Source organism: Emydura macquarii, unplaced genomic scaffold, assembly GCF_026122565.2.
Source record: "Emydura macquarii macquarii isolate MOO-44397 ecotype Brisbane River unplaced genomic scaffold, CSIRO-AGI_Emac_v2 contig_2422, whole genome shotgun sequence".
In the NCBI taxonomy this organism is placed as follows: domain Eukaryota; kingdom Metazoa; phylum Chordata; order Testudines; family Chelidae; genus Emydura; species Emydura macquarii.
The window spans coordinates 9,301,200-9,315,001 of record NW_027132559.1 but is presented as its reverse complement, the minus strand read 5'-3'; the positions used below and the strand labels follow the sequence as shown (position 1 = coordinate 9,315,001).

Sequence of the window (13,802 nt, the reverse complement as noted above, 5' to 3'; positions counted from 1 at the left end):
GACTGGCTTCAGCAGGGCCTAAAATTGGGTATTGGTGATTAAACACTAAGTGTTGGTCACACTGTTTCAGGTGTTCTGCCCAAACTCCAATATCATCTGGCTACCTAAAATTTTCTCTCTCTCTTCAGGTGGATGAGGGTTTTATTCACTTTCTGAACTTCTCTGTTGTGTGTTACCAAAAATCATGTAGAGGACTCATGAGCATAATACAACAACGTAGATAAATAATGTACTGTTGCTGTGCACTGACAAACAGTTTTCACATTCCACTACAGTGGTGCCTGTTAGTTGAAATTATTCCTGAATTGATGCACAACAGTTTGTAAAGCACCTGGGGTTCCTTAATGATGAGATACTATAAATATAAGTTGTTGCTATGTATCTGCACTGGAAGCCACTTTAATGCGTCCAACATCATGGAATGCAGTTTATCATATGTGAATCCCTTTATAAAATAATGCACTATGGATTATTAACATAAGATTTTAAAGAGTGTTTGGGAAAAATCACAATTTTATTTAAATACATGAACAATAAATATTAATGTTTCCTCTTTTACTGTCTAATTTTACCTGTCGTATGCAGTGTAGTTGTAGTCGTGTCAGTCCCAGAATAGTAGAGAGACAAATGTCTGTTATTGAATACTATCCGTTACAATAGTGTAAACATATAATACTAATTGCATATAAAAACTAACATTTCCAAATATTTTTTCGGTTGGAAGTGCTCTCAACAAATAGACAAGGACACAGGAAACTATCTACAGACTATTTTCCCACAAGCGTGAAAACGAGAGAACAAAATGCTTAATTCAAAAACCAGCTAATGCCTCAGTTCTCCAACGAATGCTATGGAAGTCAGATGCAGTCAAAAGGCAACTGCCTGAACACCACCCACATCTGTGTCTCCTCTGGTGTTGAGTACTGTACCTACATCAGTATGGCCTCTCCATTTCATAATTCTTTTGCCTATAAGGAAGTACCAACATATTTCATTTTTGTCTGTTTGCATTGAAACTCTAGGGATAGTCATACACAACTTTCTTCAGAGATAAGGCTCCCATGAAGCCAAAGAGTACCTGGGTCTTTGAACCAGAGCAGCTCATTTACACACCTGAGAAACTTCCTTCTACCAAATAATGTGCATTTACAGGTGCTTTTATCCAAGCATCTCTTAGTATTTTATAAACTCAGCTTGGTTTATTAATCCTTAGCATCCCTGTGAGGTAAAGTGATCCCCATTTTATAAATGAGTAAATTGAGGCAAGAGCACAGGGTGAGTCAGTGAGTTTATTACAGGCAACACAGATAGCAACAGCCATCGTTTTAATGTTGCTTGGACACTTTCTGTTATAAGACCCGGTTTTCAGTGGTTTATAACTGCCTGATTTAAACGTTTGGGCTGAAATTTTCCATGCTGACATGTCAGCCTCACACTGAACTATTTTTTGGAAAATTTCAGCAAAAACTGCTATTGTTTCTCAGAACAAAGTTATGGAAAAATATGTTTTGCCCAGGTAAAAAAATTCATTTTGTTTAGCAACTCTAGTGCCTCCATACTTTGGAGTAGGGACTTAAAATTTGGTGGGGGCAGGGGTCGCCCTGTAATTTGGTGATGGCAGTGGTGGAGGGGGGAGGGTGGCCCTGGCATCAGGGATGTGCCTTTTTGCCATCTGATCCCCATGAAAATCTGTCCAACTCTGGTCAAGGTATGAGCCTCTACTCTGAAAAATCTCATTTTGCACATGCTCAGGGGAGCATGGCAGCTCACTCCTCTGACGATTCCATTTGCTTTAGTGGGGCATACTCTGCCACAGGGATGCAGACTAGGCTGAGCAGGACTTTCTCAGTTGCTCCTCCCAGCTGTTGGAGATTGCTGAGAGCTGCAGGGCACAAGGCAACTGGAGCCAGGAGCCTGTCTTTCCCCTGCTCTTAATCCCTCCTCCCCCATCCAGGCAGAGAGGAAATAAGGAGGAAGCCACTTGACTGGAATATGGCCGAGGAAGCTATTGAGGTGGGGAGACTGGGACAAGGAGGTGGGGCACGGGTGGGAGAGAGAGAACTGGGACGTGAAGCTCAAGGGGTTCCCACTGGAACAAGGAGTTAAGGTAGGTGTGGGTGATAATATAGGACTGGGACAAGGACAGACTGTGCAATCTTAATTTGGTCCCCTTGAGGGTATGCTTTATATTATGTAATAGTGTGATTAAAGATTGTTTTTGTGATAAGCAATCTTCATTCTGGCATTTCCCAACTTCTGAGTTTGCAACCTTAATGTTCTTTTTAACAAAGTTTTATGTATGTAATACTAAATAAGATGATGTGAAAAAGATAAAATAAGGGGAAGTGAATTTTTCTTTTAGTCCTTGTAATACATATTTTCTAATTATCTGTTGTTTTTGACTCTCTCTTTTGCATGTTTTCTACTTCTGGAGGTGACTTTTGGGGGAGTGCTTGGCTCTCCTTTTCCTGCCTATTAATTTGCTTTTTAATATCATTTTATTCTGTGTCTTCGTTTACTCTCTGATTCCACCTTATAGGGATCCTCCTTGCTGCTTGTGTTCTGTCACTTCTTTTGGGTCTCTGTAGATAAACTCTAATAGCTTTGGACTGTGCTCTATGGTAAGTAGGGAGAACATTTCCCTCTGCGAGCAAATTCGGGAGAGGCTTCTCTTAGTGTCACGTGGGGGATTCAAACGCATGTTTCTAGCGCCCCCTGTGACATGAATACAGAAGCCCCTTAACCTACGCACGCAGCCAGCCTCACAGAGTACATGGGCAGGCAGAGGCGCGAGACGGAGCACCGCAGTACAGCAGCAGCAGGTCACACGGCCTGCGAGCCCAGCTCCGCTTTCTCGATTGGCGCAGGAGCGTCTGACCAATCGAGGAATCGGTATTCGATTGTCGAGTCATTGAGCTTTCACACCCCTCCCCCCCTTTTTTTTTCCCTCACGTGGTTTAGTCCACCGCCATTGGAGAAGGAGAGGGCGACTGGGGCGGACCACAGAGGCGGAGGGGAGGTAGGTGAGATAGACAGCGCAGGGGAGGGAACGTCCCTGAGTTTCCGCGCCGCTCTCAGGGCTGGGCTGGGCTGCACGGCGGGACGGGAAAGACGGAGGTGCCGGAAGAGCGCGGAGCGGGTGCGGGAAGGTTCCGCTTCCTCCTCCTCCGCCGGGCACTGCGGGAGGGTGTTCCCCCCGCCCTGAGATAAGGGGCCGGCCCCACAGGCGGCGCCGGGCGAGCTGGCGGCTGGATTGAACGCGGGGCGGGGGTTGGGCTGGGCTGGGCTGTCCTGTCGGACGAGTCTGACCCAAGCCGGGCTGGTTGAGAGACGCCCCGCGCCGGGGGCTCCCCCCGCTCGCCGCAGAGCCCCGGCATTGCTGTGGGGAGGGAGCCGCCTCCGGTCCTAGAGGTGCTGGGCTGTCACTTGCCCTGTTGGCATCGCTCAACGTCAGGCCGTTAGCTCCCCCCCCCCCTCCAGTGTGTGGTGCAACCCGTCCTGCCCCCGTCTGGTTAAGAGGGGTGAGGATTGAAAAGCCGTGGTGGTTTTCCCTGCTATGCCTGGGGCATGGCGGTGAAGCCAAGGGAGCAAAACACTAAAATAAACCGGGCCCCCCCCCGCATCATTTTCAGTTTAGAGGGCTCCACCACTCCGTCACTGGTGAACTGTGAGGTTTGGCCCCTATAACAAAATAATAGTCTATGTAATAATCTCAGCTACTCTAGCAGCATTGCCAGCCACAAGTGTTCAAAAATCGTGAGCTAGGCTCACCAAAAAAACTTGAGATTATGTAAACATAATAGGTGTGGTGGTCTCTTTATTTGCTTTTAGGGGTCATATTTTTAAGCTTTTTCCATAACCACAAGGGCTAGAGATTTAATTTTCTTTTAAGAATGAAGGCTGAAATCATCACATAGCCACTTGATGCTAGAGCTGGGGCTTTAAGGAAAATAATAATTATCATGAGACTCATGACAAAATCATGACACCTGGCAATGCTGCTCTAGTGGCAAGTGTAAACTGCTCCCAAAGGAGCTGGTTTGCTATGCAATAGAGATCAGATAGTAACAGCAAACACTAGAGTAGATAAATTCAAAAGTGGGTATCTGCATCTGATCTGTGATTTACGAACATGGTCCGCGGGTATGTGCGTATTAGCTGGGCTCTGTAAATAAAGTGCAGGGAAACATACTGTCAATTGCAATCATGCAGTTACTTGGATGGGCTTGACAGCCCATAGAACTTTATTAATTTGACTTTTGTTTTAGCTTCTGTTCTGATTCCAGGCTGATACACTTCTCAACAGCACCTAGTTGCTGCTCAGTAGCTCATATTATTTTCATTTTCTTTGCTGTAGTTTAATTGTGAAATTGAGCATTCTGCCTAAGAAGTGTTACTGTCTTAGGGGTATGTCTTCACTGACGGCAGCAAATTTGCTGCCGTCAGATCGATTCCTCAGGATCAACTGAGTGGAAGTGGAGAGTTGCTCAATCGATCTTGAAGTCGATCTAATATATCCACCCCCAGAAAAAGAGTAACGCTGCGCTGATGGGAGTGCATTTCCCATCAGTGAAGTGAAGACGCCACAGTAAGTAGAAGTTAGGAAGTCGATGGGAGCTATGTAGCTTGCATATCTCCTGTCGACTGCTGCTGATTTTCCCGGTCAGTGTAAACCAAGCCTTATAAATATTATGGAAAGTGTGTGGATAGGCATGCAAGTTTTCCATTCTGTCAAACCAAGAAAAAAATGAAGTGTTTCCAACACTGTGTCTGCAGCAGTTCATTTATATTTATTAAAAATGTAGTACAGTTGTGATTGAGAAGGCCATAAAATATGGCCACTTGCTCATTTTAAGAAATGATTTGAAAAGTCTTCAAAACACACTATGTCACACAATCGTGTATTTGCTTTCATCAGATGACATCTATACTATTAGTTGTATTGGTATAGTGAAAATAAATGCACTGGAACATAATGCTGTCACAGAATTAATAGCTCTCACTTTGAAAATAACCATATCTAGCACCATAAAACTGTGTTACTGTATTAATGTTATCTTTTAAAGTACACCTTCATCTGAAAAATCTGGTATTGATCACTGTTGGTCTGATCTGGTTTGGCAATTTGTGTTTCTGTTGTTGTGCAGGTACTAATGAGGGTATGACTTGGCTTGTAGGAACTTTATTACTGGTGATGATGTACAAAAAAGAAATAACCCAACTTGACTATTAAGAATCCAAACAGAGTTTGCAGGGTTTCCAAATGGAGAAACAATTTTTTTCTCTTCTAAATGAAGCAAATTTGGTTTCACATCCAGGAGAAACAAATAAACTTGGAACCCCACTATGCCATTTTTTTACCAAATTGTTTTTACAAAGGGAACTGCCCTTGGAGGTAATATCACTGTAATAGAATGTTGTTATATACTCCTGCTGCTAGATAAAAACTTGGATGGTTATTTTTGAATAGAGAGTATTAATCCTCTGACAGCATTTGGTTCTAGTGGTAACTTTAATTCTATTGTGCCAAATGTCTAATGGTGTAATGTTGTTTTATGTGAGTAAAAATGTGATTGTAGAACACTAGGTATTTTGGATGTTGCCGTTGTTGTTTTTGCCAAGGACAAGTACTAGTAAAACTTTTCTCACTTTTTTTCTCATGATTTATCCTCTTCATACATATCAAAGTCATGGCCAGAGGCAAAAATGAAGAGCATTGAAAGCACAGGGAAACCTATTTTATTTTTTGCATTTAGCTTCTTCAAGTTCGGTGAATATCTTTTCCAGTTGGAATAAAGGGGACGAAAAAGTGAAAGTAATTTTATTTCCCATGACAATGGACTACAAAACACTGTTCATTTTAAATTCACAGCAGCACTATTGTATCTTAAGGCTGCAGCTTTCATTTTTATATTCTGCTGTGGGTCAACAGTCAGCATATTTGGCAGTCAGACTTCAGCATGTGACTTAATACATTATGATATATTGTCAGAAAAAACCTTCTAACAAGGTGTGTTCTGAAAAAACAATGCTTAGACACCACTGTTCCTTTTAATGGTTATTAATGTTCTATAAGAAGAAATAAAGTAAAGTAATGTTAAACTAAGATTAAGGGCAATCAAAGGATTAGTTAATATTTTTTACAGCATATTGAAAATATAAATCTCTATGTTAGTACAAAGTAAGGGATCGCTAAGTGAAGACTCTTAGTTATTTGTGTTACAATACCAGCAAGAGACCCCATCTGAGATCGAGGCCCTATTGTAATAGGTGCTGTACAAACATATCGTAAGAGACAGTCCCTGTCCCAGAGAGCTTACAATCTAAATAGACAAGACAGACAAAATGTGCAAGGGGGAAGAAGAGGCATGGAGAGGTGAAGTGACTTTCCTAAGGTGTCGCATCAGATCAGTAGTAGAACTGGAAACAGAATCCAAGTCTCCCAACATCCAGTCTAGTACCCTATTCACAAGACCATGCTGTCTCCCATAAAGGTTTTGATGAGGTCATTAACTTACTGTAACAAATAGTTACGATAGGGCACTAGTCACACAAGGAACATGACTCCGCAATTAGAAAACAGACATGAATTTAAAAGGCAAGTCCTAATTTTAGATGATACAAATTATCATGATACAAAACTACTCAAGATAGTCAAGTCCAAAGCAGAGTGCGAAGAGTTACAAAGGGATCTCACAAAACTGGGTGACTGGGCAAAATATGGCAGATGAAATTCAATGTTGATAAATACAAAGTAATGCACGTTGGAAAACATAATCCCAACTATACATATAAAATGATGGGGTCTAAATTAGCTGTTACCACTCAAGAAAGAGATCTTGGCGTCATTGTGGATAGTTCTCTGAAAACATCCACTCAATGTGCAGTGGCAGTCAAAAAAGCTAATGGAATGTTGTGAATCCTTAGGAAAGGGATAGATGATAAGACAGAAAATATCATATTGCCTCTTTATAAATCCCTGGTACGCCCATGTCACCCCATCTCAAAAAAGAGATACTGGAATTGGAAATGGGTAACAAAAATGATTAGGGGTATGGAACAGCTTCCATATGAGGAGAGTTTGATAAGACTGGGACTTTTTAGTTTGGGAAAGAGACGACTAAGGAGAGATATGATAGAGGTCTATAAAACATGACTGGTGTGGAGAAAGTCAATAAGTGTTTACTCCTCCTCATAACACAGGAATTAGGCGTTACCAAGTGAAATTAATAGGCAGCAGGTTTAAAACGAACAAAAGGAAGTATTTCTTTCCATAACACACAGTCAACCTGTGGAACTCTGCCAGAGAATGTTGTGAAGGCCAAGACTATAACTGTTTGCCAGAAGCTGGGAATAGGCAACAGGTTGGATCACTTGATGGTTACCTGTTCTGTTCATTCCCTCTGAAGCACCTGGCATTGGCCACTGTCAGAAGACAGGATACTAGGGTAGATGGACCATTGGTCTGACTGGGTATGGTCATTTTTATGTAGTGTACGTTAAATGCTTTTTTCATCAGCTACTTCATTGTTACCTTTTTTTTCCTTCTGTTACAGAAACGCATTTCAGGCTACCGTGGTCTCCACCATGTTCTCACGGTGCTTACAAGATTTATTAAAAATTGTAAATTTTCATCTTCAGAGTCCCAAATTATATCAGTGCTTAAGAAGTAGCAAAAATGGTTTCAGCACCAAGTCACTTTCCAAACATCGAAGGCAAGTAGTTGTCACGGGTATTGGCTTAGTGTCTCCACTTGGTGTTGGGACTGAATTTGTGTGGAATCGCCTTCTCCAAGGAGAAAGTGGGATTATTTCTTTGGATGGGGAAGAATATACAGGTGTCCCATGTAAAGTAGCTGCTTGTGTGCCAAGAGGAAATGGCCAGGGTCAGTTCAATGAAGAAAATTTTGTGTCAAAATCAGAGAGCAAATCTATGTCTTCTGCCACTATCATGGCCATGGGTGCTGCAGAACTAGCAATAAAAGACTCTGGCTGGCATCCACAGTCTGAACAGGATCACTTAACTGCTGGTGTGGCAATTGGAATGGGAATGGCTCCACTGGAAGAAATTTTCAATACAGCCTTGATGTTTAAAACAAAAGGTTATAACAAAGTCAGCCCGTTCTTTATCCCTAAGATCTTAATCAATATGGCAGCAGGTCACGTCAGCATTAGATACCAACTGAAAGGGCCAAATCATGCTGTGTCAACTGCTTGTACCTCAGGATCACATGCTGTTGGAGATTCCTTTAGATTTATATCTTATGGTGATGCTGATGTGATGTTGGCTGGAGGAACAGAGGCTCTTATTAGCTCCTTTTCCTTGGCTGCATTTGCAAGAGTTCGAGCACTCAGCACTAACTTTAACTCAAGCCCTAAACTGGCATGTCGACCATTCCACGCACAAAGAGAAGGATTTGTAATGGGAGAGGGTGCAGCTGTTTTGGTGTTGGAAGAATATGAACATGCTATGCAAAGAGGAGCCAGGATCTATGCAGAAATTTTAGGTTATGGACTCTCTGGTGATGCTTTCCACATAACAGCACCTAGTCCAGATGGAGATGGTCCTTTTAGGTAAGAATTTGTGGATTAATTTGATATATTATTCAGCTATTATCTTCTGTTAGTCAACATTCTCTGTAAATTTGTCTAGAGAAATATTGTGCACCTCAGCATGAATACCACCCACATATCTTTTAACCAATGTAGGAGTGTTTAAAATAAAATGGCATGCAGATTTTGAAAAAGCCTGAAAACTTAATTTGAACAATGGAAGATTTTTGTAAAGTTTTATCTTTTTTGTTTTTTTAAGTGATGTAGGAGGAAGGTAGACTCTCACTAGATTCAGCCTTCTCATGTAATATTATGGAAGCTTTATTCGATGTGGAAAGTATTTCACTTTTACTTTTGACGTACACAGCTGTTCACATAAATGACTTTGAACTACAGCTTAATGTTGAAGGGTCTGTTAGTACAATAAAATCTTTTGAACCTCTATTTAATAGGAGAGACATTCAGTTCTGAAAGCAGGTAATGCTGCCACCTGTTTAATTTAGGAATGCTATTTAATTAGCCCACACTGAACTCCCGAAAAGTACATAAACAATTGTGTAGTAATTGGAGAAGCTCAATTCCCAGAATAATTACCTTAGATTTTATCAGCATAGAATTATAGAATTGTACGGACTGGAAGGGACCTTGAGAGGTCATTTAGTTCAGTCCCCTGCACTTATGGCAGGACCAGGCATTATTTAGACCATTCCTGACAGGTGTTTGTCTAATCTGCTCTTAAAAATCTCCAATGATGGCAATTCCACAGCCTCTCTAGGCAATTGATTCCAGTACTTAATTACCCTGATCCTTAGGAAACTTTTCCTAATGTCCAACCTAAACTGCCCTTGCTGCAATTTAAGACCATTGCTTCTTGTCCTATCCTCAGTCAAGGAGAAAAATCTTTTCCCCTCCTCCTTGTAACAATCTTTTATGTACTTGAAAACTGTTATCATGTCCCCCTCAGTCTTTTCTTCTCCAGACTACACAAAGTAATGGTTTTCATAGCAGATGTGATGCCCTTTGTGTTTATGTAATATTGTTGTTACCATATCAAATGGTCAAAGCAAAAGCAAATATGGTACAACTGTCCAAGAATACAGACCGAATAAAAAGTGAAAGCATGGATGACAGTGGGACCTCATCAAAGCTAAACCTATTTGTCTACAATCTGGGTTTGATCATAGCGTGTCCATGTGAGTCAATGCACTGTACTGATCACAATGGAATTATATCATAGTTTAGTCAGTTCAGTTCTTCTGTTCTCAATATGCCATGCCTCCAGGGATTTTTTCCTTTCCAAAGGAGAACTGCCCTGGCAAGGAAATAGACTAAATGATCAAAGAGATGGTCCTCTATATTTTAGGTTGTTCTGACTGTCTATGTATTTAATATCATATCTTTGCTGGATTAGCTCATTTTAAAGTAGAAGAATAATATACCAGTTTTCTCCTTATAATACTTGATTCTTACTTAATTGCTTTAGAGACTTAAGACATTTATAATGAGATAGTTATGATGAGAGTTAATCTCAATATCTCCCAATAATTTCTCTATTATTGGCATCCCAATTTACATAAATTCAAGGGCATATATTTTCTGTGATATTTTAAGAGCTACTTCAACCCAATAATAATATATAAGTAGGACATGATCCTACATGTGTTATTCAGGCAAAACTCTCAGCGAAGGAGAACAGGACTGGGCCCAAAACTTGTGTTTGAAGTGCGTACTGTATAATATATGTGATGTATCCTTGGATAATATAGTAGCCCTAAGGAGCATAATAACCTAAATTAATTTAACTATATCTGTTCTGGTTGGTTAGTAACTCTTTGTTGCCAGTATTGTGGCTTACTAGTAAGTGACAGACAGGATCACTGGACTCTCTGAACTAACTTAGAAGCTGGACACTGCAACATGCCTGAAAGAGTGGAAGATTCAAAGTCAGAGATGTTTTAATTTATGCAATGTTTTGTATACCTAATGACGCTCACTTTTTACTTGTCTGTTGCTTTCCAGATGTGTCATCCATGTAGGCAGAGGGAGCAGGGAAAGATGCGCTCATGATCCCCCTTCCTCTGTCGGAAATCTGTCAGATAGTCAATACAGAGTGGAGCTATATTAATCTTCTTGTGGAATCTCTCCTTAGAGTAGAACTTACTTTAAAAAGGGGTGCCAGAATCAGCCCCAGGCATTTGAGATGCACTTCTAGAAAGAGTAGCTGGGACCTTGGAGCTAGAATGGAGGTACAGGTTCTCCATATTGGCACTGTGCTTCCAGTGAATCTTCTGTTATCTACCTTCTAGAGGAAGGAAGGCAAACCCTCCCTAACCCTGATGGAAGAATTCAAAAGAAGCTCACAAGGAGAACGGTGGAATTTTCCTGCCCCTCTGGTTTTTTCCAGGGGAGAAAGCAATTTGCACCGAAGTTACAAACATTAGTGATGGTGTGTCTATAGATGTTGTGAGCAAAAGGGAACAATGTAAATATCAGGGACAGAAAATGTAAAAAATTAGGAAACTTTTCATTTAATGATTGCTGTAATCATTGAGGGAACTCTGCTTTTGATTGAGTACCATTTAAGGCGGTTGGCTAAACCAGAGAAACTTCAGCAGAAGATAATTGAAGTTGTAAAATAGTTGGGACAAAAATAATTGTTAAAATAATAAAGCTTATCAACTGGCTTTTATTGTAGAAGGAGAATGATTGATCTTTGGATTGAAAACTGACCTCTAATGGACAACAATATCTATGGCTTGTGGCTTCATTTATTATACTCCCCCTTTTTCAACCTGTCGGATAACAGTTTTTCCACTGTAGACTTTACCTCCAGTCCGTATATTCTATATAAGAATAAAACATTTAATATGACCAAGATCTAAGTGAGTATATTATTCTTGTGTTATTGATAAAGTGTATGGGTCTGATTCTTCCCTGCCTTGCATCTTGTGTAATCATTTACGTTTGAGCAAAATGCATGTGAAATGCTACCATTCTGATTTTAGCATTTAATAATCACTTCCACTCTGTACAGATGGCAGTGACTACAAAAGGCTGGGAAATCAAGCTCTCTATTTTTCTTTTTCTTTAGATGTATGTCTGCAGCAATAAAAAATTCTGGAATATGTCCTGAGGATGTAACATATGTCAACGCACATGCCACTTCTACGCTACTAGGAGATGCTGTTGAGAATCAAGCTATCAAGAGACTTTTTAAAGAGCATGCATACAATCTTGCAGTTTCATCAACAAAGGGAGCAACAGGACATCTCCTGGGGGGTGCAGGGGCGATAGAGGCAGCTTTTACTGCACTGTCCTGTTACCATGGAATTTTACCACCTACTCTCAACCTGGATAGAACCGAGCCAGAGTTTGACCTCAATTATGTTCCACTAAGAGCCCAAAAGTGGAAATGTGAAAAACGACGCATTGCTCTCACTAATTCATTTGGCTTTGGTGGCACAAATGCAACACTGTGCTTTGCTAATGTTTAGCTTAGCTTAATTTAGCTTTGTGTGTGTGTGTGAGAGAGAGAGAGAGAGAGAGAATACTACAAATGCAGATTGGTAAAAGGCCTGAAAAATGATTTGTGGTACTGCATAATTATTTGTTGTACTATAACACATAAACCATATTGCTTTCCATTCAATCATAGTTGAGATTTGCTTATTTTTTTCTTTTAAGTCTTCCAGTCCTTACCAATTTATACTACAGCTGAGAAAAGAATGAGCATTGCTCCTTTGGAGTCTGATCTTGCAAATGTGAAGTGCTTCCTTGGATTCCGTGCACTTCACTGGATGTTTAGGATGCTCTGCACTTGGCAGGATTTAGTCCTTATTGTAACTCTTGCTTGATCAACTCCCCCATTCATCTCATTCTCCCCTTTAAGATATTGTTTGCATTACTTCAGGTTATGCATAACTTTGAAATACCAAATTCAGCACTTTAATTAGAAATGTCCTCTTTTAAAAAGAAAGGTATTAAAGTTTGATATGCTCTAAAATGTTTTATATTAAATTAAATATTCAAAAGTAGATACCACTGTAAAAAAAACCTTTTAATTGCTCTATTTTTTTGGTCAGTAAGGTCAAGAATGTAAAAAGATTCTAAATGGAATTGTTCTTGCAAATGGTGTGGTAAGATGTAGTTATATGGAAAAATAAACCTATTTTAACTTTTCTGAGTGAGGGAGATGCTGTCTAAACTGAGGGCTTTATTTACATCAATACTATATCTTTTGCAACATCAAAGAAGTAGACTCAGCTGAATTGCCTTTTTCTTAAAAGACTTAACAGTGAACAGAAATTTATTTGAATTGAAAGCATGATGTTTTTGTGTCTTCTTTGTATATATTGGTAACTCTGATTTTATTTTAAATTTTAATAGAAAGATTAAAAATAAATATAAATTCCCCTGCTATGTTTGCAGTCCAAACATTCCGCTCTTGTCCTAGCGCATAACTGCCTTGAAGAAAAACTGACTCATCTATTTTAATTTTCTATCATCAGTGAAATCCAAAGATATAGAGCATAAATAGTGAAAAGTAAATTACATTTTCAAAATTTTACTAATCTGTGCTGTTAATGCAGGATTCATTGCCATTGAAATCAATGGATGGTAAGTGGATTCAGCACCTTGCAAGTTAGGATGCATAGGTATGAAGCTTCTGTTTTCTGGTAATATATCATGTTTATCTTGACAGTGTTTCGTTAACTTCATAAACAGAGCTATTTGATACATCAAAATGGTAATATTGAATTCAAATGAAGTTCTGAAGGTATAGCTGCTGCATCCCGTACCTGGTAACTTCATTATGAGTCTGTCCATTTGACTCTATATAAACAACTTAGTTGTTCAGTTAAAAATGAAATTCAAATATAAAATTTCACACTGAAATATTTACCTTAGAAACTTTTTTTTACATTTGCCCCTCACATTATCAGTTAAATATTTGAGTACAAAAATCTTCCCCGGAATCAAGATTAAATTACTTCTGGTTATACATGTGGATATCTATTTCATTTAGTAAAAGAAGATATGAGATTAAACTTTCTCACAGAGAGACAGAAAGGAACAGATGAAAATTTATGCTTTTGTTGTGCTATATAATACCATATGATAATGTAGGCATTGCTATGTTGGATCAGAAAAGTGATCCATCTAGTCCCATATACTGTCTCCAGCAGTAGCCAGTACCAGCTGCTCTGGGGCAAGGTGCAAGAAATCCTGCAGTAGGCAGTTACAGTGAAA

The 13,802-nt window shown here is 39.8% G+C and overlaps 1 protein-coding gene across 4 annotated transcripts; it reads left to right on the top strand.

The window, feature by feature from the left end:
- Positions 1–2,006: 2,006 nt before the first annotated feature.
- OXSM (3-oxoacyl-ACP synthase, mitochondrial) lies at positions 2,007–12,971 on the top strand. Of its 4 annotated transcripts, none has more exons than XM_067561627.1 (3): positions 2,007–2,013; positions 7,557–8,573; positions 11,644–12,971. In XM_067561627.1, exons 2-3 carry the CDS (start codon positions 7,588–7,590, stop codon positions 12,044–12,046), a joined length of 1,389 nt encoding a protein of 462 aa, XP_067417728.1. In that variant the 5' UTR covers positions 2,007–2,013; positions 7,557–7,587; the 3' UTR covers positions 12,047–12,971. The 4 variants fall into 4 exon arrangements, with proteins under 4 accessions (XP_067417728.1, XP_067417725.1, XP_067417727.1 ...); XM_067561624.1 differs by lacking the exon at positions 2,007–2,013 and adding an exon at positions 2,055–2,107; XM_067561626.1 differs by lacking the exon at positions 2,007–2,013 and adding an exon at positions 2,982–3,023.
- Positions 12,972–13,802: the final 831 nt, after the last annotated feature.

Excerpts from the sequence above, each read along its gene's own strand:
- OXSM (XM_067561627.1), top strand. The coding sequence starts at position 7,588 with ATGTTCTCACGGTGCTTACAAGATTTATTAAAAATTGTAAATTTTCAT. Across the intron at positions 8,574-11,643 it reads GATGGAGATGGTCCTTTTAG|ATGTATGTCTGCAGCAATAA; the intron begins GTAAGAATTTGT and ends CTTTTTCTTTAG.